This window comes from Neodiprion virginianus, chromosome 6, assembly GCF_021901495.1.
Source record: "Neodiprion virginianus isolate iyNeoVirg1 chromosome 6, iyNeoVirg1.1, whole genome shotgun sequence".
NCBI classification, from domain to species: Eukaryota; Metazoa; Arthropoda; class Insecta; order Hymenoptera; family Diprionidae; genus Neodiprion; species Neodiprion virginianus.
In genome coordinates this window covers 8,813,399-8,838,655 of record NC_060882.1, presented here as the reverse complement: position 1 = coordinate 8,838,655, position 25,257 = coordinate 8,813,399, and the positions used below count along the sequence as shown (strand labels likewise).

At 35.7% G+C, this 25,257-nt stretch overlaps 2 protein-coding genes and 1 long non-coding RNA gene across 5 annotated transcripts; all 3 read right to left on the bottom strand.

The window, feature by feature from the left end:
- Positions 1-1,031: 1,031 nt before the first annotated feature.
- On the bottom strand, positions 1,032-7,211 carry LOC124306940 (membrane-associated progesterone receptor component 1). Its single transcript, XM_046768126.1, has 3 exons — positions 6,784-7,211; positions 4,855-5,004; positions 1,032-4,223 (listed from the first exon to the last, which is right to left on the bottom strand). The coding sequence occupies exons 1-3, from the start codon at positions 7,097-7,099 to the stop codon at positions 4,108-4,110; spliced, it is 582 nt and encodes a 193-aa protein (XP_046624082.1). The 5' UTR covers positions 7,100-7,211; the 3' UTR covers positions 1,032-4,107.
- Positions 7,212-12,784: 5,573 nt separating this feature from the next.
- LOC124306942 (uncharacterized) lies at positions 12,785-14,553 on the bottom strand. Its single transcript, XR_006908724.1, has 2 exons — positions 14,140-14,553; positions 12,785-14,037 (listed from the first exon to the last, which is right to left on the bottom strand). It is a non-coding gene; the product is annotated as an uncharacterized LOC124306942 (long non-coding RNA).
- Positions 14,554-16,409: 1,856 nt separating this feature from the next.
- Positions 16,410-24,730, bottom strand: LOC124306933 (WD repeat-containing protein 19). 3 transcript variants are annotated; one of them, XM_046768103.1, is made up of 19 exons: positions 24,502-24,727; positions 23,588-23,967; positions 23,207-23,417; positions 22,765-22,877; positions 22,237-22,654; positions 21,695-21,928; positions 21,502-21,627; positions 21,087-21,384; positions 20,275-20,473; positions 20,098-20,195; positions 19,445-19,727; positions 19,056-19,284; positions 18,714-18,966; positions 18,331-18,641; positions 17,971-18,217; positions 17,634-17,840; positions 17,249-17,535; positions 16,990-17,066; positions 16,410-16,786 (listed from the first exon to the last, which is right to left on the bottom strand). In XM_046768103.1, exons 1-19 carry the CDS (start codon positions 24,514-24,516, stop codon positions 16,663-16,665), a joined length of 4,110 nt encoding a protein of 1,369 aa, XP_046624059.1. In that variant the 5' UTR covers positions 24,517-24,727; the 3' UTR covers positions 16,410-16,662. The 3 variants fall into 3 exon arrangements, with proteins under 3 accessions (XP_046624059.1, XP_046624060.1, XP_046624061.1); XM_046768104.1 differs by lacking the exon at positions 16,990-17,066 and having other exon boundaries at positions 24,502-24,728; XM_046768105.1 differs by lacking the exons at positions 16,410-16,786; positions 16,990-17,066; positions 17,249-17,535 and having other exon boundaries at positions 17,652-17,840; positions 17,971-18,087; positions 24,502-24,730.
- Positions 24,731-25,257: the final 527 nt, after the last annotated feature.

Here is a 25,257-nt window from a genome sequence, read left to right as displayed (position 1 = left end):
CCAACTGGCAGGGATGACACTTGATCGATCGTCTCACCCCCGACGCTTTGCCGTCGCCCCCTTCGAGCGGCGCGGGGCGCGCGGTAGAAAATTGTTGTGTGCGTAAACGCGGACCGCAGCGATTACAAGAAGGTAGGTATAACGAAACAGGGACGAAAGATGCCTACGCGTACCGCCGCAGCCGCAACCCGGCCGACACCGAAAGGCGTGGACCGAGCTGAAGTTGGCGGGGAGCGGAGGCATTTTGGTCGCGTGCCGTTTCCTCCCCCCCAAAGACGCAGCCTTGCGAGGGCGATTGGACACGATTGGAGATTGGTGTCGGCGTGGGACGATCGTAGACGCGGGCCTCACAATCAGCTCGGCTCTCCTGTCGTTGCGCACGTCGACCTCGACGCGGCGCACGCTTGGTAGAAATTTCTAACGTGGTAGGTATAAGGAAGGAAATTGTGCGCGGAAACAGATGACGGAATCGTATATACAGTTTCGAATTTATTCATGGAACGATAATGTTAAGTATGCCTGAAACTGATGGCATTTTTATAAAAAATGTTATTATTTTCAATGAAATTTTTTAAGAGGAAACAGAATGACGGTAATAATAAATCTGTGGATAAATGCAGATAGTCGGAGGAACGTAACTATAACGGCTATGGCTCCCAATTTTAACCGAAACGCGGACAACGCTTAATAATTGAGGATTTTAGGTCACCGCGAGTATCCGGGGGAGGGGGAATATCAAACCATAATATGATCAGCTCCATGGATAAATGGAATTAAATAGTACCCTGTTATCTATTGTTATTAGAAGTTTTTCTCTTCACTGATTACAAGTTGGACAAAGGAAAACTGGTTTGATAATTATTTTTGAAAATTTTAAGATTCAAGGTAACAGGTTGAGGTCAGAGTTATAATATTTTAATCATATAACTGTTTATAAAACTTTGTAAACAATTTTCAAAATTATTACTTTACTCTAAAAGAAGGATCAAAAGGACGGCATAGAGAAGAAACCGACTCACTACACATAGAACTTAAGAGAAACAATTTAATTAACAAAAAAAAAAAACGTTGATATATTCAACTGATATAGGAATATATGGTAAATCACCCACTACCGTTCTACACATAGGCCAATAAATTGAAAATATGTCTGACATAGACACGAAGTTTCCATTATTCATCAAACATTACAGTACATGAAAATCGATGAATTTTCATTTTTTTTTTTTTTTTTTTATAAAGTGGTACGAAATAAGGCTGTTCACGCGTATGCGTACTTAAAACTTCAGATGCAAACAATTATGAAAAAATGAAGACAAAAACAGTCAATTAACGTGAAGTGCCCTATATTGTATCAACATCTCAAAACTTAAATCTTGTAAGCAACTTAATCCACTTACTACTTGGTTCGTTAAACTTCACCATTCCATATACTATGTACAATGCACACTCTTATTAGTTACAGCTTAAAAATCATCTTCGATGATACAAATACTAATTCTGTGGATAAGATTTGCCGAATTTCACTTGCAGCTAGAACGAATTTTACTGGGTTGAGGTAAAAATTCTAAGTTTTTGTAAACCTGAATACCGACGCTAAGTGAAAACTGACTGGAGTTAGTAGGAGGTAGAAATATGTTATTCACTTTGTTGTGAATGTCACTAAAGGTTCAGATATTTCAAACTTGAAGTTATTGACAACTGATGAAACTTATAACCAGTTGCTATCTGAATGTTAAAAAAAAAAACATGAAGTTGTAGATGTTATATCTGTGGCCTTAGCAATTGATAAATGTAACTTTTCATCTATCTCAACTAAAATTAAAACATATTTTTAATTACGCAAAATATCGATGATAAGCCTAGACTTCACAAAAATCGGGTTAGTCCAAAATTCAGTCTTTGGCACAAGCTGTTGGTTCTTGACAATTGTTATGTTTTAGTGTCGCCTTACATACAGTTATCAAAATTAAATGCACATTGTTTCTTAATAATTGAATCTCGAAGAACTGTATTAGTTTAAAAATTTATTACGATTACGTAATGAAAAAGTATACTACGAAAAAAGCTAATTATCAATTCGAAATGAATTGATTTAGTAGTGCAATCATTTTAATCTAACACAGATATAAAACATCATTTTAATATCACACTAATTATACAATACATTCCTTTTCTTGTAGCTCAATCTGTACATAACTTTGACATAAATTTTCTCAATTGCGTACCTTTAGCGCTATTCATCGAACTATTAGTTTGTTTTTTTTTTCTTGATAAACGCTTCTCGTCTGTAATAAAATTTGACAACTCTACTTTTTCAACAACCAACAGTTTGCGATATTGGTCTTCAAAAACGAACAAATCAATGCTATGTATGACAATATAAACAGTTTAGGCCTGGCTGGTGTGATATGCGTATCAAATTTATTATATGGTAGATTAATTTTCTACTGAGTACGAGGGTTTTCAAGTATGTAATACAGTTACGCTATGTCTTACTGAAGTTCGAGAATGGCCATTCAGCGCGATTACCCAATTTTTCCCCTGTGGTTGTGACAGATCACATGAATGTAAATCAGTGTTGAAAGTGAAAATGATCGAAGAAGTTGCCAATTCGCACAGCGAGCTGAAATATACCTTGTATATTCTACTACACAGCAGAATGAGAAATTTACTAACCCCAGGTAATTTTTCTTACGTATAGTTTACAGTACGATTTTCAATTATTTTTTGTTCAAAAATATCTAACATTATTAATTAACGTTCAATTTTTTAAATAATTACTCTTATTAATAATATACAATCAAGGACTGGTTTGACTTTGTTTTTGTTCTATTTACTTGTTTCTTTGAATCAAGACTCAGCCTTACTCAGTTAAAGATACTACAACTGGAAAGTATAAACGAGAAATTTACTTGTTTGGATAAAATTATTTTTTTAATCGAATTCAGAAAATTCCTGACAAGTAATTAGTCGGTGTATAAATAGTACAACTTGAATTTCTTCCTAAAAATTCTTACATACATCTTTATAGAATATATTGATCCAATGGTAATTCTAATTGACATAATTAAAAAAAAAAAAAACTGTACTGTTCGAACACAGGTTTTTACCAGGTTGACAGTTACGTTTGAACTTTTCACCAACTGGTCATTCGCAAAACGAGTATATATTAAGTTTGTTGAATTTTTATACATTTAAATTTGTACAAACAATTACTAACAATTAAATTTTCAGTTTTTGGATCGTAAGATTTTTACGTACTGCAGTAGAGCTGGTCTTGTGTTCCCTATTCAGAAGTGTGTTACGTACGATTATGCCATACAATTTGTTTTCACTGAAAATTATTTAATTCATATAATTTATTGATAATTCAGGTACGAGGCATTTACCAAGCACTGACAAACGCTCCACGGTAATAAATTACGGATGGTAATGTACAGATATACAGGGTGTCTAGCAGTTACGGTAATAGGAAAAATAATTGATAGGCTCGATAAGACAAACTCCTATTTTCCTCTGTACATATCACAATTACAATATCCAGAAGTGGATTAGATATCTTTAGTGTCTATCAGTTTTATTTATACGTACATCCCGAATGGATAGCAAAACACCCTGTACTTGTTACATATAAATGCATACTTGTTAAATATAGCTTAAATTGTTAAATAATGAGTTTCAATCAGATTTACTTTTCAACGTTTCAATTCAATATAATGCTGGTATTCATTACTAGTAGCTTGTATTCCGTATGCACCGCTTGAGTAAAGCAAAATATTCTCAAATTCACACGTTCATTGATTCGGTGTTCAGAAAGAAATTTCGAATATACACGTCAACTATTGATTCAAAAATACAAGAAACCAGTGCCTAAGTCATATTTCTGTGCAATGCTTGTTTTCAACGTTTAAGTATTTCTAGCACTCCTGTTGCAATATTACAAACAGATTAATCTTACATATTGTTAACTAGGATGGTACAGAACGCGATTAAAAATCTGTAACTGCTTCTGCGGGTCATAATTTTTATAATTTTCAGATTATCATTAAATGTGTGGACAGTATTTCCGATGATGTATCTTATTCACATCGTGCGCTGGAGCGGTCAATCGTCCTTGGACTTGGATTCAACTTCTTGTTGGCTGCCTTCTTCTTCTTCGTCAGAATAATTCGTTGGCAATTCACCAGGCTTCAAAAGTCGTCCGACATATTCGTATTTTTCTGTAAATGAAATCACGAATCTTATTTTATTTACAAATACATCTAATTTACTTTTTCCAAGAACCGAGTTGAATTTTTTCCTTTGCTAAAAGTTGGAGAAACTCCATATCATGCACATGTGCTTTTTACCTCAAATGTATGGGTTTTGTTTCTTTTATTTTATTTTATGATAAACGAAAAGGTGCATTGTAAGTGCTAACTTGTTGTGAGCATTGAATTAAAATACAATTTATAAGCAATGTCTTATTATGCAGGCCTTGAACTTTGATCTTGTGAATTTCATTTGGTAACCCAATGAAAAGTGGGGGCTAGATCAACTGCGTATTTTAACAGACACTACTGAATTGGATATAAATATAGTCGTTAATTCCTAGTTTACACGTGCAGTTTTTGAATCGAAATCTATAAGTTCTCTTTGCTATTCACGTCTCATTCTGTATAATACATCCTCATATAACGTTAACAAATCCAATGGTTTTATTTGAACATGCAATACTCCCCCATAGATAAAACAATAGTGCCTGAATGTTTTCAGATGTATAATATCAAATCATGAGGCATCTCTGTGTTAATAATGAAATAATGCCTAGCATTTAAAGTACAAAGTATAAGGGGAGATATTTTATTGAACCTTTGAACTGTTCTTCCCACTCCCTGACAGAATCCATTTCCACGGAATTGAAATCACTCAAATCATCGTATTCGTCTGTCCCTGGGACGACGGAAAAAGTTGCAAGACCACGACTGGCGTCTCTGCCTGCGAATGCTGCATAAGGTCCACCTGAGAATTAAATAAAAATATACATATTTTGTATCATTAATTTTATTGACAAAATTTTTCTGACAATTATGTCACTTCCAAAGAGATACATATTAGGGTGATTCCGACTTGTTCTGTGTAAAATGTAAAAATTAGTATGTTGCACATTCAAACACACATGATCAAAAGGATACCACAACTGATGTGTGTTATTGTTATGAAATAAGTTTATGTACGTACATCAAAAGTTCTAAACCAATCCACATTGTGGTTGGTGATGTCCTTGGAGTGAAATTATAGCCGACTGTGGTTTTATTTATAATAATAATAAAACAATTGTTTGAAATCAACCTGGAGGAGATATCTCCAAAAACTTGTTTCAACGATATCAAATTTTGCATATTTCGACACATTACATTGCTAAATGAGGTCTACAACGTTCTGATGTAACTCAACATTGAATGAGGTAATGAATTATTGACATTTCTGGATCAAACTGTTCAAGTGCAATTTTACAAAAACTGTGCAAACTTTCATACACATCACGAGTTATCTTATTGTGAATCTTTCCTGAATTATGGTCAAACAAGGGTATTTTAGAACACAATCACAGCATTTCTTTCAACTTTCAAATAGTCTGTATCAGGTAATAAAAGAAATTTCCGAATCTAAAGCAAAATTTAGAAATAACAAAAAATATTACCCGATTATCAAATACATACAACCTTGACAAAAAAATTGCTATTTTTATCACATTCTTGCGGGATCTTTTTCAACAGCATTTGCGGTTTGAGATTAAAGTGTAAGAATTGCAAACAGCAGGCTTTATAAAAATCACAGTTTATGATATTATTTGCCCAATTTCACGTAAGATGATCAAGAGTGAAAAATCAATACATTTACATGAAATTCAGCCAATTAGTATCGAAACATTAATTTTGTCAGCTGACTAATGTTTCGTGTCCCACGAGCAAAGCATTTCATTCTGAAACTTATCAAATACATCAGAAACTTTTATTTTCTGATCAATTCATCAGTAATGCAGTTCGAAAAAAATTTCAGAATCCTGTTCAGTTAAAAACTAATTGATGGAGAAAACAGTACGAATTATCATATAACGGTACATCTATTTCACCATAGCTGTATGGTTTTTTGTAGTTGAGAATGTAGTCTGGAACCATTGATCACTCGCTGACTAGGAATTACGTATTGTGCAAAAATCGAGGAAACATTTCAAATGACATATTATAAGCAAACTCAGCAAATACAAACACCCTGGAGAATGGTATTATAACTGTAAAAAAACGCGTGTTTCAGCTGAATTTACCCATTCTTACGAAATTTGAAACGATATCTGACGTGGTTTGGAATTCTTGATAACGGGAGCCTTGGCACACATGATATGGTTAATGAGTATATCTGTTGGCGTCAAATGCAGGTAATTTGCAATGATGAAACATAGATGATGATAGAGACTACTTGATAAAGATCGGACCAAAATATCAAATTTTTGTCAGCTATTGACGATATTACAATCGGTTAATATTACTGTAACATCAAAAGCATGATCGATCTTGAGGCTAAATGAGCAACGTCATTCCATTGCGTAGAGAAACACTTCAATTTAGTGCCCGTCATCATTTTACGCAGCGATATGCGACGATGATAACCGAATGAATGTGTGCATCGCATCGTGTACCGTCTATTCAGGATATATGTGTGCGATGAGCATACGCGAGCCGAATCCTTCAAGATAACGCGGATCGAGGAACGCATCGAGAATAATAAAAATGAAATTACCAGGACCGTAGAATCTGCGTCCTCGCGTTACGTCGTAAACACTGCCGTTGACTGCCATCAAAATTCGTTTGTCAGGACCGTTTCCATCGTATTGTTTCAATTGCTCGACAGTGAAGTCCCGTTTCAGTTTCGGCAATTCTGGTTCGACGTGTATTGGCGCCTCGACTTTCGTCTTGTGTTTAATTATTTTGTAAACAAGTAGCGCTATTATTCCAACCAGTACAAGGTTTATCGGAGATGTGAATATTTCACTAATAACATTAGTAAAAAGCGACCCGGAACCGGACTCGGCAGTGACCCTGCCCTCTTCGGCCATTTTCACTGCGGTTGACGGATTTCGACAACAGACAACAGACAACTGATCAACCGAACCCACTTTTCGACATTCCCAACCAGCACTCGCATGTTCGCCGGGAAGCGAGGAAGGAAGTGATGATGAAAACCTTGAGATGACGTCACTGGTTAACGTCTTCCTCACTCGGTATGCTGCCGCATTGGCGCTGCTGTCGCCTACTCATAGACTTATCTGACTTATAGAGATAGACTCCGCGGTCCGTGCACGGAGCTGAAACCCTAATTATAAAGAGGAATCAACAGCAGGAACCGACCTGTTACTTTCTCTTTCTAATTAGGGCTCCAGTTCAGTGCACGGACCGCGCAGTCTAATTCTACAAGTCTATGTTACTGCTCCTACAGGGCTAGAAAATTTGGAATGATTTACGTCGATACGCTTTGTCGGTATTTACTTGAATCACATTGATGCGGCAGCCTCGACGATCAACGCGTCATATTTCAACAGATTGGAGTGAATTCCGCGCCAGCTCTAACTCGGCGTATTGGCAGAATTCCCCCCAATCTGTTGAAGTGTAACCAGTCGATCGTTGAGGTCTGGCGTGTCGATGCTCCGTGGAAGTACTCCGCCTTTATTATTCACCTATTTTCCGACAATCATCTACTTCTATGACCTCGGTAAGGAGTTGAGGTTACTTATTGCAAAGTACTTGACGTGGAACACTTCAAATTTTCTCTCTGCGTTAGTGTTCCTTATACTCAATTTTCATTGATCTGGTGATCTGGCGTATTACCCACACAGAACTACTGATTGTGAGTCAATCTCTTCACCACATGCAAGTTATGCCGCATTCTAATGTTACAATCTGATGATTTCTTTACAAATTTTGAGTATTCAAATTATCCACCTGAGAAAATGTATTTTCACATATTTTCTCCTATTTTATACGTGCTTTGAAGAGAAAGTTTGCGTCTTCCACTGCATCTGGGGCTTCATTCGCGCGAGGATAAGAATTTAGGAGTTCTAAATTTAAGAAATTGCCATAATACAATAAAACGTAATCGCCTAGTTTTCTCGGTAACCATCTTAGACGAAAATGCAGTGAGCGCAGTTCTGTATTTGGAATCAAGAGGTACTATAGCGAGAAAAAATTAGCTGTATCAAACCGCGGATCACAGCCTAATATTAAAAATATGATAACCATCATTTCTTGTTCTACATTTTTTAAGTCTTGTTATCACAAGCGTTACAAAGTATAGTCGTTTTCCTATTTTGTGCGCCCGGAGCTCACTCTTCTTAAACTCTCACGCATCCACATCCGTTCCACCGTTCGTAGTTTTTCGTTTTCCAGCCTTCGCTGCGTCACCTCTCGGCTAGCTACTAAGCACGGCACCATGCGCTACACGTACTCGTTCACACCCACTAACTTAATAATCTAACATTGCGAAATTCGTTTTTCCAAATCGTTCCGATTGCTTCGTGTCCATAACTTAGTTTACCTCTAATTGTACAATTATCGTGTGTAATTAATATTTTTTCAAATCTACGGACTACTCGTGCATAATGCGTAGTTCTATAGTTACAGCGTCAGGTGGCGCAACGCTACCTAGAGCGGATCTCTCTACGGCGCGAAAACAGAGGCAGCAGCAGGGATTTTCAGTACGCTACGATCGAATGTGGACGTTTGTCGGTTTGGACCGCAATAAAGTATATTTATTCTTGTTGTAATCGCCGTGCATTGATATAACACAGTACTGTTTTGTGGAAGTTGTCAAATAATTATTCAATTTGTACAGTGAAATAGTGCCGTTGACTCAGTGCTAATCATAGTGGTGTAAATGCTCAACGGATGAACAACCGCAATGCCGCGTCGATGCGAATCGCAGCTGTAGCAGGACTGGCCACGAGTATCGTAAAGTAAGTTGAGTTGACATTCTATTAAAGGAGTAAAGTTAACCGATAATCATGAGCAGGCGTTGAAGTTGCTCCGTCATTTTATTTTTAGTCACTACGGTGAAATTATTGCGATTTGCGAAGCAGTTCTACATCATTTTTGCTAGATCACCAATTTTTTTTTCAAATTAGTTGATCACCTCAACGAGTTGTACCAATAAGTTCAAACACCGATCGCGGATAGAGATAAATGAGCTTTTTATAAACTTTTTTTCGCGAAATTTAGGTGTCGTTTATAAATAATTTTCAGGCTGCTAAATCTGTCTATTAGCAATGTTGAAAAATTTGTTTTTTCCCTCGCTCTCACGTATGCAAATTCATTTTTCACCTGTTTATAAAAATTCTTAGAAGAACGAGTCACGTAGAGTGGCAACAAAATATTGGAAGGATAATCCTGTTTTTAATATTAATTCGTTCGAGATAGAACGATTAATCTATCGTTTTTCACTTTGATCTAACATCTGCTGAATTTTATACCCCATTCTCTACAAGTTACCTTGAACAACATTTACATCACAATTTCTGAAGCATGAGAATAGGTATTGATGGATAAAAAATGGCAGCGAAGAATTTGCTACGCTGATTTTTATCACCACTCTGTCGATGGAAAATGTCGATTCTCATGATCATTTTTCATTGTACATTCACAGCGACACATAGTTTACTATTGCGGCAGCATTTTACTATCTGGAAAAATCTAGCCTACCTTGCATAGACCTCTAGTTACATTGTGGTCGGGTAAAAAAATTACAGTTGCTATGGTGGACTTTTAATGACCCTGTAAATAACACTTATCCAAAAATGATACGAGCTTAATAAATGAAGCTATGTTAAATAAATGTGTTCGATTTCGTTACATATTTAATCAGAGGTACTATTTACCCATCTGCTTCAGCAACTCTTACAAATCTTAAACTAAAGAAATAATCATATTCATTCTTACCTCAGTTCGGCACTTGTAGACCAATAAAGTTGTACAGAAATGACCTATATAAGAGCATATAGCTGTTGCGTGCAAAAAATATAGCCCCGCCTAACCAAGTCAGGGACATACCTAGGAACCGCGTTTGCAAAGTACATAAGTAACGAGTCCAAAACAATAGAACAGGGATAGCCAACTTCATTAAATCTGAAATGCACTGTCTACTATCCAGACTCAAATCTTTACCACAGAATTAAATGTATTGTTTTACAGAGTCCTGTATTTTCTTTGCTTTATCGCAATCTCAGCAGTCATGATTACCAAAAATTGTGTTGATGATGTAAAAATCAAATTACAATATAGATGAATCAAACATTTTTCAACTATAATCAAAAAACTGTATTTAATCCAACAAAATCTTGCTGAAAACGTGAAGTAAAGATGATTGGGATTGTGGGATGTAAAGGTAGAAAAGAAATTATGCAACTTCTTCGTTAATGCAGGAGTAGACAAGATTTCTCATACCACCACAAGGTATGAATGACATTTGAAGGATGTTTCAGACCACAGAAGTTAATTTCTTGTATTCCGTGTGTGTGCATACATCTTTATGTCTATTAATGTACAGAAAATAGAATCTTGACCTCACGTGATTGAGACGAGTTTTTATTGCCAACATCTGCACATTATTCGTAATTGCTTTAGTTCATAGCACTCTGCCTATTCCTGCATGTAAGTAAAAAAAGGAAAAATGCAAGTTTTGAGAACACAAATTTATTTGTATGCGTTAGAAAAAAAATCTACAAGTAACACAACATTTTTAGTATCTTTTAAAAGCAAATTGTTCTCGCGAAATCTACGTTGGAGTGATTGTTATATCCATGTGTATTACATAATTATACATATACTAATATGCGTAGAACAAACAACAAATCTACAAGTAACACATCTTTGACATCTTCACAAAATTCATTTTGCTTGCTACATATGCGTTCGATTAACATATATGAAACGCGACATTTACGGCGTAGTACGTAGAGGTCACGCAGAATCGGTGCGATGTTTAGATGATATTCCCCTCGGATTCTTGACTTACGGTGTAGGCGTGAACAATGCTGCCATGCAGGCAGCTTCGCAGGTGGCAAATGCAGTATTGCATCCCACCAGGGCTGGGACGGCCGCAATTTGCGCACCGGGTACGGTGCCGAAGGTAAAGCCTGCCGCGGCGAAGCAGGCGGTCACCAAGGCTCCACATCCAGCGTAGCAAACGCCAGCCGCCACCGGACCAGCTTCCACGTTGATAATGCCAGCCACCAGCAACATGAGCACAGCTGATGTTGAAATCTTCATCTTTGCCAAGCAATGAACTTTTTTTTTGAACGAAGAAACTTTAGAGTTTAAGGAACTTTGCTTCCTAGCAATTTCGCACTGTGCGAAGAATCGGGCGACAATGACTTGAAATGGCGATGCGGATCGGGTTCTACTTCGACGATCCAACCGATGTAGTTGCGGGATTCCTGGCTACGTTCGTAATCTAGACGTTTGGTGCGCACCCACTACGCGCGTCCCTTTCCTGCGTTTCACTCGGTCACTGAAAGAAAAAGAGGGAACTAGCCGCACGGATATTTGTCACTTACGAACGCAGCCCGTTTTAGAAGTTTCGAAGTCGACAGCTGCGATAAACGCGTTCATCTTCGATACATCGACGGCGTAAGTCATTCTGCATTCAATTCTTAAGCCCGCTGCACACGGAGCTTGTTTTGCTGATAGATCGCATGCGGGGTACTAGGATGGCTGCTCTGCTGGGAGCGCTGCTAGAAAGTGGCGCCTCTGATGGCTCTGAAGCGTGGTCGCGTGCTGGATTTCGGTGATAGAACGTGTGCTATTTTTCGTGATGGTTTTCTTGCGCGTAGCAAAATACTATTTTTAAAAACCTGATAAAAAAACGACGAACGAGAAATTTTTATTTTCCACGTGTTCCTTTTCAAAATTCAAAAGTCGAAAAAAACACCCTATCGTGCCTTTATCTCCGTAGAAAAGCAAAAAAAACTTTTAAGCAGCCTGAAGGGAATGATAAATGAGAAATTTCCATTTTTCATGTGTTCCTTAAATTTTCAATTTTCAAAAATCGACAAACAAACCAGAAAAAAATGATGAACGAAGGAAATTTTTGTTTTCCACGTTTTCCTTAAATTTTCAAAATTCAAAAATCGAAAAAAAACAATCATGACAATTTCTTCGATGTAAAATCTTGTTCGATCGAGGGGGAATAAATTCTGGTTAGAAAGTGACAGAAAAAGAGTACACCAACCTGTTTTGACATCACCGACAACCAAAAAATCTTGATTTTCATTTTCTTTTATAAAAATTCCATTCCATAAGTCTCCTGTTTGTTTTTTCATTTCGTTATTTATGTTTAATATTTCACGTCATTCTTTATGTATAATTGTAAGCATTAAAAATTACTCCAATTGCTAAAATTAAGGTCAATGCGAAGCGGCAAGATCGATGAAGGAACAAAAATTAATTACAGTTCACAGTTCTCAGGAACTATGGATTTTTCTCGGTCGAACTTTTCTCTCTGACACCAGCTTCGATAATCGTTGAGAAAAAGTCGTAAAAAAATATAATCGTTCCCTTCGTCGCTTGCACTTCGAACGACACTCTGGCCATTCACACTCTCCGGAATTTCTCGAAATTTCCCAGAAGTCCTCGGCGAATATCCAAAAACTCGAGAATCTGTGTAATTTTGGAGGGATTCTTTTTTCAATTGTCGATGCTGCTTAGTCAAAGAGATATTTTCAAAAGTCTTTCGTACACAAACAAAATTCGAATAATATAAAACCAGTAATGGCATTTATTTATTTCTGTATAAACATTGTACAAATACTGTCAAATACAAATACAAGCCGCGGCCGCAGTGCTAGTAAATAAATTAATAAATGAATAAATACTATGAACTTGCTCGTAGAGCAACGACTAATAGTTACCTCGTTCAATAGCGGTATATTGAAATGGCACTATGCCTGTAGTATTAAAGTATTCACAAAATTTATCTCGTATCTCTAGAACTTCGTTACTGCTTCGGTTATTTCTCAGATATAGGGAGGCATTCTGCCCTTCGGATAATTGTACTGCATTACAATTACTATCAACGCGGGTTGAGATTCTGTAATTATGCGCTACGTACCATTGACTGGAATCATTGTTAGATTTATTGATTAAATAATTATGTAAAAGCACACACGCGTAAGTTATTCTCTCTACTTTTTGAACGGAGAGAGATATCGTAGAAAGTAAAACGCGCCATCTGTTTGCCAGTATGCCAAAAGCGTTTTCAACAGTTCTGCGAGCACGGCTCAATCTGTAGTTGAATATTCTTTTGTCAAGCGTCAAGTTTCTATCCGGATACGGCTTTAACAAATTAGGTTTCAAGGCAAATGCGTCGTTACCGACAATCACGTACAGTAATTTGTATCAAAAGCCTGGAATTTCACATGGAGCAGGTAAGTTCAACGTTCCATCGTTGATCTTAGTCCATAATGGGCTCTCACGCAAAACAGCAGAATCGTGCATACGTCCATTTCTTCCGACGTCAACGAACAAAAATCTGTATTCAGCATCGACAAGACCCAGAAGCACAATGCTGTCTTTTCCCTTATAATTACGGTAAATCGATCCGTCACTCCGAGGGGGACGAAAATTGATGTGTTTCCCATCCAGCGCACCGATGCAATGAGGAAAATTCCATAAAGTATCGAATTTGTGAGCGATAACCTGTCATTCCTCCAGCGATGATGGGAAATTCCATACTTTTGAGTCGAGTACTTCTACTATTGCTCTTAAAGTTTCGTCAATCACTTTTGAAATTGTGTTCGCGGCTATGCGAGTGGAGTAGCTCAAATCTTGAAAGGTATTGCCCGTTGCTAAATATCGAAGAGTCACAGTGAGTCTGTCCCTCGGTGATATAGCTTGACGCATAACGGTATCCTGTTTTTTTATGGCCGGAGTCAGAAGTGTCAACAACTCATTCCAGTCATCTTCCATCATTCAAGTATAATTGGTGAAACTGGCTGGATCTTCAGGGCTAAACAAAAATTTAGTATAAATATGCATTGAAAAGTCAAGTATAAAATTGAAAATCCAAAAAAGTAATAATAAATAAAATGAAAATCATATGGTTACATACCCGAGCTCACGAAATACCATATTTAGAACATTCTGTCCTCTATCACGCCGTAACAGCCACTCGCGACTCCACAATTTACGTTTTCGTTGTTTCAGTAGATGTCTACGTTTAAAAGCAGTTGCTACAGCTGACACGATAATTGCTTTCCTACGTCGAATTATTTCAGCCGCAATAGTTTGTTGCACTCGAGCGTCCATGGTACTGTTGAGGTTAGAAATGCTGGGACTACGTATTCGCCTATACTTTCTCTCTAGGCTCCCTGCACGCCAGCACGCCTAGCGACAAGCATCGTGTGAAGCCAACCCAACGAGGGTGCCATCGTTGCACCCAGCGCCACAGCCAACTTGGAACCCAGCGGTAAAATCTAGCAAGCAATCCAGCAGCAAAACAAGCGTCGTGTGCGGGGGGCTTTACTGCGCGTCGCGGCAAGCCCAGTTTAAGAATAATCATTTTCTTAGGTAACGAAACTTTAATACTTTTTAAATCAGTAGAAAGAGTTTATACTTAATGCGCAAATAGTTTTAACAATTAATTAAATCCTACGATTTATAAAGTGTACACACATTGATAACGTGACCAGAGTTCTTACCAATTTATTCTGCAGTTGAATTAACTTGCTAAGCCGATTGCATAAGAAGGGCACAATTTAGTAGGGATCTAAACGGAAAAATTTACCACGGAATGATTTAGACACATACAGACGTTGCATTCCTCCTCAGTTATAACACTAAACGATATTGTTTTGTCCAAACAGAATTTGTTTTCTACTTTTTGTTTAAATCCGCAACACAAATTTTCACTTTTTTTACGATTTTTTTTACCCATTACTGTTATTATATTATAATTTGTGAAGGTAAATAAACTGTCATCCATAATAGTCATTTCATGGTATATAACAATCATTAGTCGGTGGTTATTTATTTATTTTTATTTTTTTCATTAATTACAATGATACATACAGTGTTGCTATTTTGAGTGAAATGTATTGCGCGTTATATACTGTCTTTAATACTGCAAATCATCTAAGTGTACTTTAGTGTATTGAACTACAGGGTTTAAATGATCTATGTACGCATAATTGTGTAGATGGTACATGAAACTGATAATTTAATAAGAGAGTAGCAAAATCAAAGTACAGCAATGTTACTATTGCCAGCAAATTGGATTTTTGTGTTTCAATGGATAATCTTATAATATGGATAATCAATTTTGAACACACTTGTGAAGTCAATGCATAACGAATTTCAATTTCAGTCAAATTTTTGGACTCATACTTACAACACTGTTGATTTAGAATGAATTTAAATAAAACTGTTCGTATGAAGTAAATGTGAAAAAGTTTGAATACTGGCAAAAAAAAATTTCATTTATCCTCTGGTACAGTGTATGATAGCAGATTTACAGTTTCGCTTAGGCACAGTGAGAGTATTGCAATCATGAGAGATTATTGATAATTGTGAATTCCCAGAATCAATCTAATAATAGAAGCATTGGTCCTCTTACTCACGTTATTGATCCACTATGTTTTGGCGAGTAATGTTTGGAACTCCGAATTTGTTTTCGATATGACATGAATGTTTGTTTTCTAAGGAATGCGCGACGGTCGAATTTCATGCATGATGCACGGTCTCGTAATCTTGGCAATGTTGATCACAATGATCACGTAATATCTTGACCATTATTGCACATCGCATATCAAAAAATAACGGATGTGTTTTCTTTGGAAAACCGGGCTTTAGTCTGCATATTATAATTGCCAAATATTGTTTCAGATCCAACAAAATGATATTCATTTTTTCCTACATCATAATACTTATAGGTCAGAATTGACTGCCATGTTTCATTCTAGTAACTGATCTGAACATTAACTAGAAACATGAAAATATAGTTTCCAATCTCAATATGATGCATTATACTATAACAATATCAATTACGAGTTAATGTATATGATTTAGCTATTGTAAAAAACTATACATAAAATTAAAGGCAAGTCGTATAAGACCAATTATTGATTGTCAGAATTATATTTGAGGCACTAAATTAATTGTAAGTGTGAATGCGAAACTGTGGGCTTGGAAATACGATACAAAATATGCTTTCAAAAACAGATGAACGTGGTAATACCTTCACAGTTTTTTTGTAATGTCAAAAATTTTAATCTGTGTTGAAACATCTTACACACGATCACAGTTATTAGAATTGCAGAATTATCAGCTAAAGTAAGCAGATGATAATTTCCAAATTCAAATGCTAAAATAAAAATATTATTGGTTTCTTTAGTACATGTATACCTTCAATTGTTGCATTGTTCTTTTACAATTCAAGTCCTTAAGACTGTCGAATATTGCATTATGTGCTTTAGGGTTTGCATTACATCATATGATCTATATTCTACAGTGATATGTGGTTACATCAAAAAAACTTCGAGCTGATTAAGGCACGATTTGCTAGTTAAATTATTTTTCCATCTTATAATTCGATATGTATTAACGGATGTTAGACTCATTCCATGAGAAAGACGGCTTAAGTCTTTGATATGTTTGAATCTTGAAGATCAAGATATGGTCGTATATCGACAGTTGAGGAAACCATGTTAACATCCACATGTTCTGTACACATTGGACATGTTTCTTCTGTTTCAATAATGCTGCATAGAAAACCAAGTTAATCATTAATAAAATACATGAAGGGATAGTTCAGGAGGGCACGTTTCAGATAAATCTTTAAAATTTTGCAATTACTGGGAATGATCTGCTGAGTATCTAAATATCTATAGAGAGCAGAGTATTACAATAATAAAAATAATAAATAATAATATGACACAGATGTGTTTATGATAACAATACTGACCGCAGAAACTCAGTTGCAATAGCAGGAAAATCACATTGTGGGCAAACTGTAAAGTCATCTTCCAGAATATGACGACCCTAAGCAGAGATATATTTAATTAAAATATAAATTTAATTGAAATATACGATCGGAAGATGGAAGCCAAAGTATCTTCCATAAAAGTACCAAATTATTAGTAAACAAATCTTAACAAAGTTTGAAATGACTGCTAAACAGATACAATTGATTCTGCAATTCTGTAACTGTCATAGAGCATTACCGTTGCTATGCAAAAGGGTATTGTGTTTTTACACTTGTCACATGTGACCTCCGTTTCTGGTAATCTATGTTTACAATATGGACATGGTGTCAGTGGTTCATTCTCTAATTCATTGTCCTTGGTCTTTGGAGGTTTCCTCACAATGGCTTCAATCTTTTTACTGTACTTTGCATCAATTTGAGATCGGTATTCAGGGCGCATAAGCATTGCAGCAAAATTAAAGGCTGAATGCTTTAGACCAGCTCTATGACATTCTATCACGGTGGATGTCAAAATAGGAACGATGTCTGAAATTAATACAATATGTTGATGTTGAATGTATGTAAGTAAGCCTCTAATTCAAGCGACCTTCAAAAAAAAAAAAAAAGAAGTAAATAGTACTTACGTGATGGAAATTTTGAAATATTGTTTGCTACCCTTACTAACATTCGAGCACCACGCAAATGGTCGTTTCTTTTCACATGCAGGCGCACCAGTATATATGAATGTAATAACCTTAGATTATTTTGCATTTCCAAAGGTATGTTGATTTTGTTTCTTTTCAGTTCTTGGTACATACCAAACAGTACATCGTGAGCATTTCTGTAGTTTCCTGTGAATTAATTAACGCATATTTCGAACTCTCAATTTTTTGGCATATATTAGTTCAAATATAAACATTCTTCAACGTTAACTTAAAATTGTTAGACCTTCTGTGACGGTTCGTACAGATTTTCACTCACCATTGATTTGCTCCTCATTCGCAATAATGATAGCAGTTTTTGCAGCTTCTCTGTATTGTTTCCTAGCCATATACAGCCTGAAGAGATATTTTGGATCCTTTGGTAATCCGTCACCACCTAACAAAAAGTCTATAAGTTGATTTGCTAATTTTTCATCTTTTGATGATGCTACAGTATCTATTGATAATGTAAGAGCTGCGTCGTCATCAGCTGCTAGTTGAGCAGCTTTTAGCAAATGTTTTAAGGCCTAAAATATAAAAAGTTATACTCAGATTGGAACGCACAATAAAGTGTGTTTATAAATGAACAAATTAGACATATCAATTGACAAAAAAAAGACAGAAAAATTCTTAATCATACCTTCTGATATTCCTTTGCATGAAAATAATACTTCCCAGCTAATAAACTATTTCTTTGTGATTCAAAATGAATCGCAAGGCTTTTGAAATCTTCTATTCTGACATTGTCATTGTCAAGTGTGGTAACTAAAATATCTCCGTAGAGTTCCATTTTTCCATGTTGATTCGCCAGCTGGAAAGCCTCGTCGTGACAGTTGGAAAGAATCAGAAATTTAATGGCAGAATTATAGTCGTTCATCCTTTGAAAAAATCTGGCTACCATTTTAGCACCTTCAATACTCTTTGTCTGTTGAACAATTTCAACGCTTCTAGCTGCAAATTCATGATATTGCATTACTATCAGTCAATTCTTATTTAATAATTAAGATGATACACAAATATTACCAGGATTATTCAAATGGTCCAAGTTGATTCTAATTATATTATCAAAATCCTTTGCAGTTTCATATGCCTTTGCAGCTTCTTCATATTTTCCTTCAAGTTCTTTAGCTTTAGCAAATTGAATGTGAATTTTCGGAGATGATATTTGCGGCAAAAGTTGACCAACCTTGTGCCAGTTTTTTAGTTTTATATATGCTGAAGCAGCTTTATCAAAATATTCGGATTTTTCATACAAAACTGCAGCTTCACTGAATTGCTATAATTATAAGAAGGCTTCGTATAAACATTAATGAGTTGAAAGCTAAAATCCAAACATACTATAGAATAGGGTAATTTGAAAAATACCTTCATTATTTCTAAAATTTCTGCACACTCTTTTCTTAGAGACCGTGGACTGTCCACATCCATGGCTATGCTGACACCTTTTCTACTGTCTCCACATCTTATAGACATTCTTGCGATGCCCGCAAGACATTGACTCCTATGATTGATATTTTGAAAGGCCAAAGTCGACTGAATGTTACTATCGACCAATCCTCGTTCATAATTAGCTAAAGCTTTTGGATAATTCCCTCTGCAATAATAAATCTGAACAGGTTACGTCCCACAGCGTATCTGACAATTATCTTTGTTCTACTTAAAAGACTTTCAATTGCTGAAATTTATGATAGTCATTTATGTTGTTATATGGATCAGCTATGGCATGTGCCACGTGGAATTTCAAAAAGACCTACGTAAATTCCAATTGCTGAGCATATTCTCTAGCTATAAATGGAATCTCTTCTGGCTTTAATTTCTGTGCTAAATTCAGAGCTTGTTCCCATTGCATCAAATCTCTTCTTAAATTCAAAGCTTCAACCGGTTGGGAGGAGCGTAAGAAGAACTTTTCAGCTTGATTGTAGTCCCCCAGTAAGGTTGATGTGTGGCCGCATAATAATGCAAGTTCATCTATGTTCTCTAACTTTTGCAGGGACCACACAGTTGACACATCTTCTACGTGTCTATAAACTCGTAATGCTGGAAACGATTATCAATGAATACAGAACAATTCTGCCACTCATTATTATACCGTTTCATTTCAAACGGGACAACTATGTTCAATCAGTAATGATATTTCTGTCCATAAGAAATTGATGAAAATCTAAGATTTCGGTAGATACGTCGTATGTGTTGCATATATATATATATATATATATATATATATATATATATATATATATATATATATATATAAGTATATAAGCTCAATATATATATATATATATATATGTATACCGAAGCACGGCTGACAAAATAATTCTACAAATGCAGAACCAATATACAAAATAATTTGTTTATTTGCTGCAAAATAAGGCTCTACGTGAATATAAATATGACTTGAGCTCACCAAATTCTATGTTCAAATTAGACAATGCACTTGTTCCCAAAGATTGCCAGCATTCACGATCATTCAATTTGACACATGCGTCCCAGGCATGTTTGAACCTACTCAAGAAAAGAATAGTCACTTCGCTGTGAAGGTTCTAAAAACTCGAGAATAGATATATAGATGTACAATGCAAACCTTCTACATGCGAGGTGATTTGCTAAAATTTCTTCTATTCTTTTCGTATCAACAATATTACCGATTTCTTCGTGTGATGATAACGTTAGTTGCGTTAATCTACTACCAGCTGTACTTAATGTTACTTCGCCAGAATACATCAGCATTGGTAAAGTTTCCACAGGTAATTTTGTTTGAGAGACTTTCACTACTTTGCTTCCTGAAAAATAATAACGTTGTTCGTATAATATTGTTATTTTGCAAACTTGGAACAAGTGAATAGGGAGAGTGCTAGTTAATCTCTCAATCGAAATTTTCAATAGTCAAGTTAGTCGAACTTTGCCTAACAGCAATTCGAAGAATATCGCAAAATTGATTTTAGAAACTTAAAAAACGAGAAACCAGACTAAATAGCTGCATTGCAATGACAGTAAGAATGGATCAGGTGTTTTTGTACCTTTGCAGTTTCTAGATCTAGAAAAAGTTGAAACTACTGCAGACATTAAAAACTTGAATTCTATAAAGGGATATAATTTCTTTTCAACGAATTTAAAAGGTCTCAGGCTATATGTTAAATATTTTCCGAATTTGAATTTGAAAAATAGTTTACATATTTTCGTTCCTGTTCCTATTGTAAAACCTTTAAAGGTATCACTTCACCATACCAAATTAAATACAATAGTTTTCAATGTGTCACGTTGTTGTTGAACTTGTGTGAATTGCTTGCCGCTACTCTCAACTTCACTGCAAATGCTAAACCATGTCCCTGAGGCACTCTTTTACGCTCTGACATCTTCATGTCTGGTGTCAACCATTTTGATAATTATGCATACCTTCTATATGATATTTCACAAAAATATAAGTGACGATAATGGATTGATTGTATACTGCGAATACGCCACGCTCAAAAATATTTTGATCCCATATAATGCCTTCTATTGAGTCTGGACATTCTGGTATTTGAATAATGTTTTCGTTTATCGGATCGTAAACATATGCATCATATTTTTCATCTACAAAAGACAGCTGTGTTCCATTCGCATCTAGATAAATTTGTTTGATCCCACTATTGTGTGTGACTTCGCTAGATTGATCAAACGCCTCCAAGTAGAAATATACTATTCGTCCCATCTGTAAAACATGTCATTTAATTAGTAGATCGAATCGATTTTTGAAAAACTCGGAAAATATGGTTTATTGAGTATGTAAAATTACGCATTTATATTTGAGTCTTCTATAAAGTCTTACATCATTTCCGTAAACTAAAAAGTCGGGCGACAAAGCATGGCACGTTATTTTAGAATCTGAAGTGTTAGTTTGTGGAAATATTTTTGATTCAGTTGCACCGTTTGCCGAGTCCTGTTCCGTTTCTATCTGAAATAAAACCGCCAAGATTTTAATTCTTTATCTCTTACATTTTGCATACACAATGTAAACTCACAGTGTGTAATTGAAGCTTTCCATCAAACAGAACGGAAACAAAAGTTTGATTCAGGCATATACTCTCGACTGTCCCTAAGTAATCCCTTTCAAAATGTACAGGGTGATCATAATTGAATTTTGTTAAATTCCAAAATAATACTCTGTTATTCAAAGCTGCTGCTAAATGCAAAGGACCGACAGCCATTACAGATGGTTCTATCAGGGTATTGATTGTCTGCGGTGTTGGTTTACTCTGAAAATATTCATTTGTGTCATTATTTGCATATTCGGATAATAATATATCTATGAAAATTTCGTAACGTCACATTTATTTTAAGCATGGTTATACTGATACAAACTGGATATCAAATACCAGATGGGGAGCTACAGGTGTGTAATTTCTTTTCAAAACATTCTAATCTTACCCAATCAACTTTGGTACTTAGCATAAAATTGTACAAATAATTGGATTGAATCCCTTTTTTTGTCATTGCTAATATATTTTTCAGCTTATTTTTGCACCCAATTATTAACCATATTATTTGCACACAGTTTACGTACCTTATCAAGCATATATAAATGTACAACCACTTCAGTCAGGCTTGTTAAAATGGCAATTCTATTTCCACATACGCTGGTTATTTTTGGTAATTGCAATAAATAAATTAAAATGTTTCCATTGTGCGTCGCGGCGGCTAACATACTACCATCGGATGACCATTCCACGTGACTGATGCCTGTCTCTCCTGCCAAAGTTATCACTTTATTGGTTTCTTCTAAATTTTGTATACTGTGTACTTTCAACGTATTGTCGCCACATGTTACAAGTTTTCCAGCGATATTGTTCAGTGCAATATCATTTAAAGAATCTCGATGATTTTTGATTTGAAATAACTCTTGTCCAACTTCTTTGATATGCGTTGATATTGCTATTAGAAAGCCAGCCTCGAAACCAACCAATATGTAACCATCGCCATACCTGATTCACATTTTATGAAATACGAGATATAGATATTAAATTTTTTCATTTTCTGTGATCAAATACCAGATATATTGTAGTAACGTATGCATTTTTCATAATGAACTCACCACTTGTAAGTTACGATTTGACCATAGCGCTTTTGAAACGCCAATTCAATGGGATTGTCTGGATCCAAAACATTGTATAAAAATAATGTAGTTTTGCTGACGACGAGCGATACCTGTTAAATAATACGGTTGATTATTAATTGCTTCGTACTTTTAATTGCTCGTTTTACCAATATCATATATACATCAATTAATTTTACTGCTATGAGCAATTTTCACCTGATTTTTTTATCAATAACTGAAGATATGATTCAACAATTGAATTACAAATCACCCACCTTCTGTACCCCGAGAATAAACTAAATTTCACAGTTTCTTAAATAGATTTGAGAGACACGAATCTTATAAAGGGATCAGGTTGTGATAAAAGCATTCTATTATAAAATCGAGTCTTTTTTAACTAATAATTTCTTTGAAATTGTATATCAAATAGATAGCATACTGTGTTTTCACCGCCGATTCTCTGGTCCATTTTCATTTCACTAAATTGAAGGTCGGATGGCTCTCCTTGTATTGTTATTTCCCTACGTGTATCACCTTCGCACGTACTGATCGATAAAACCTTATCTTCACTTGCCAAAGCAAGGAGGCCCTCCAATGACCAAGCGCCGCAAACAATTTTCTTTTTGTGCTTACCTAGAATAGGAATGCGTCTGAAATAGAAAATTTGATATATCTGTAACATCTTATCAATATAAATTGGAAATGAGAGAATGTTTTCCTATCCATAAAGTTTTGAATCATCGAGGGTGTGCAATATAATTGGAAAGCTATCTATATACTGATAATGACTGTTCTATTTTGTGTAGAAAAGGTCACGCACTTAGCATTAATATGATCGTAAAGCGCTAGGTTTCCTTTTTGCGTACCCACTGCAAGAGTGCAGTTCTTTTTCGACCAAATCATGCAAGTTAAACTATCTCTTAGTCCCGTGTCTATTTGGGATTTTTTTCCTGTCGTTGCATCCCACAAGGTAATAGCAGATGATCCGTTTGAAATCATAGCCAATAAATCTCCGTCGGCATCCCAACCCATGCCCGTACATAAACCAGGTAGTTGAATACGGTCTTGTATTTCCCCTTGGCGGTTGTATATCACAACTGCGGAATCGCAACCAGTTGTAGCCAAATATGTACCGTTGCCAGGGCGCCAAGCAATGTACACGTTTCCAGGACCATGCGGTTGGTCCAAGCGGTATAAAACCTGTGCACAGAAGTAATCGATTCAATTCACAATACGCAGAGATGAGAAAGAACTGTTTTACTTTGAGATGTCGCCAATATACATAAATTTTGTTTACGAACTCGAAAGCAAAAATAGATATCACGATTTGCGGACACGCACAAAGCTAGTGTAAACTAAAGTCAGTTCTGTACACGTAAAACTCAAGTAAGAGAACTGATATGAGAATAAAAATTTGGAACTTTGGTGGAAAAATAGTGACTAGATATAGAAAGCATTAAAAACTCAGATGCTAATTTTACAATTAATTTTCAATTTGCAAACATCTACACTTGACAATCGATGGATTAAGAAAAAAAAAACAATATTCAGGTGATTTTAAAAAACATATTTTACCCCATCAAGAAATATTTAGGTAACAGCACAGGGGTGAGAATTTGTAATTAAAATGTATATAAATGAGGCTCTTCATTATCTGCTTGAAGCGTATTGTTGAGCATTAGTTTTAATTAAGTAACGTAATAGTTTGATGTTTGACATTAATTCATAACCTACCTTATCTGATGCCATTCTTGCAAAATGGCAAACAACTTGAATCTTTACTAATAACTAATACATGGGACAGAAGTCATGATTGTTTATGTTAGCATCAACTCATTACACTGATATCGATTTATTTGACACATTTTCAAACTGAATGTCACTACAATCTCCATGTTGTTTATTACGTATCGCGTTTGGACGCGTCGCATGCAAGGCCGCAAACAGGACGATCGAGATTTAAACTAGCGTGTGAAACTGTATAGGTGTGTTTCTGCCACGGTGTAAGAATAAGAGGTGGTCCGGTGTTGAGCTCTGTGATTATTATGGCTTAGTACGACGGAAATCCGCCAGGGACCTCATGCGTCGGTGAGGATGAGGTAAACAATAGCGGCGGCGATCTAGCAGACAGTATTCACGGTATTCACGAAAGTTTGACGTTTGCATGTGGAAAATCAAATCTGCTGCTGAAGATTACATGAATACATTAATATTTAACAAAATAAAATAATTTTATGATGAATGTATGTGACTATAGAATATAGGGTCCTAGATCACGCCTTCGGAACGCCGTAAAGAGATTTCGTATTTACGCCAAGTAGCACTAACATCTGGCATCTCATTTAATCTCATTCGAATGTATTTGATTCAGCACGGCCACATTCGAAACAAACGGTTTTCGAAATAGATATTTGGACTGAAACCTTGCTAAAAATCTAGAATTTTTTTAATTCGTTTAATTTCATGTACGGATTGTGCAAATAAACAGTT

Excerpts from the sequence above, each read along its gene's own strand:
- LOC124306940 (XM_046768126.1), bottom strand. The coding sequence starts at position 7,099 with ATGGCCGAAGAGGGCAGGGTCACTGCCGAGTCCGGTTCCGGGTCGCTT. Across the intron at positions 5,005-6,783 it reads ACGCAGATTCTACGGTCCTG|GTGGACCTTATGCAGCATTC; the intron begins GTAATTTCATTT and ends TTTAATTCTCAG. Across the intron at positions 4,224-4,854 it reads GTGGGAAGAACAGTTCAAAG|AAAAATACGAATATGTCGGA; the intron begins GTTCAATAAAAT and ends TTTCATTTACAG.
- LOC124306933 (XM_046768103.1), bottom strand. Across the intron at positions 21,385-21,501 it reads TTTTAGTTTACGGAAATGAT|ATGGGACGAATAGTATATTT; the intron begins GTAAGACTTTAT and ends CATGTTTTACAG. Across the intron at positions 19,728-20,097 it reads TAATTTGAACATAGAATTTG|CATTACGAGTTTATAGACAC; the intron begins GTGAGCTCAAGT and ends AATCGTTTCCAG.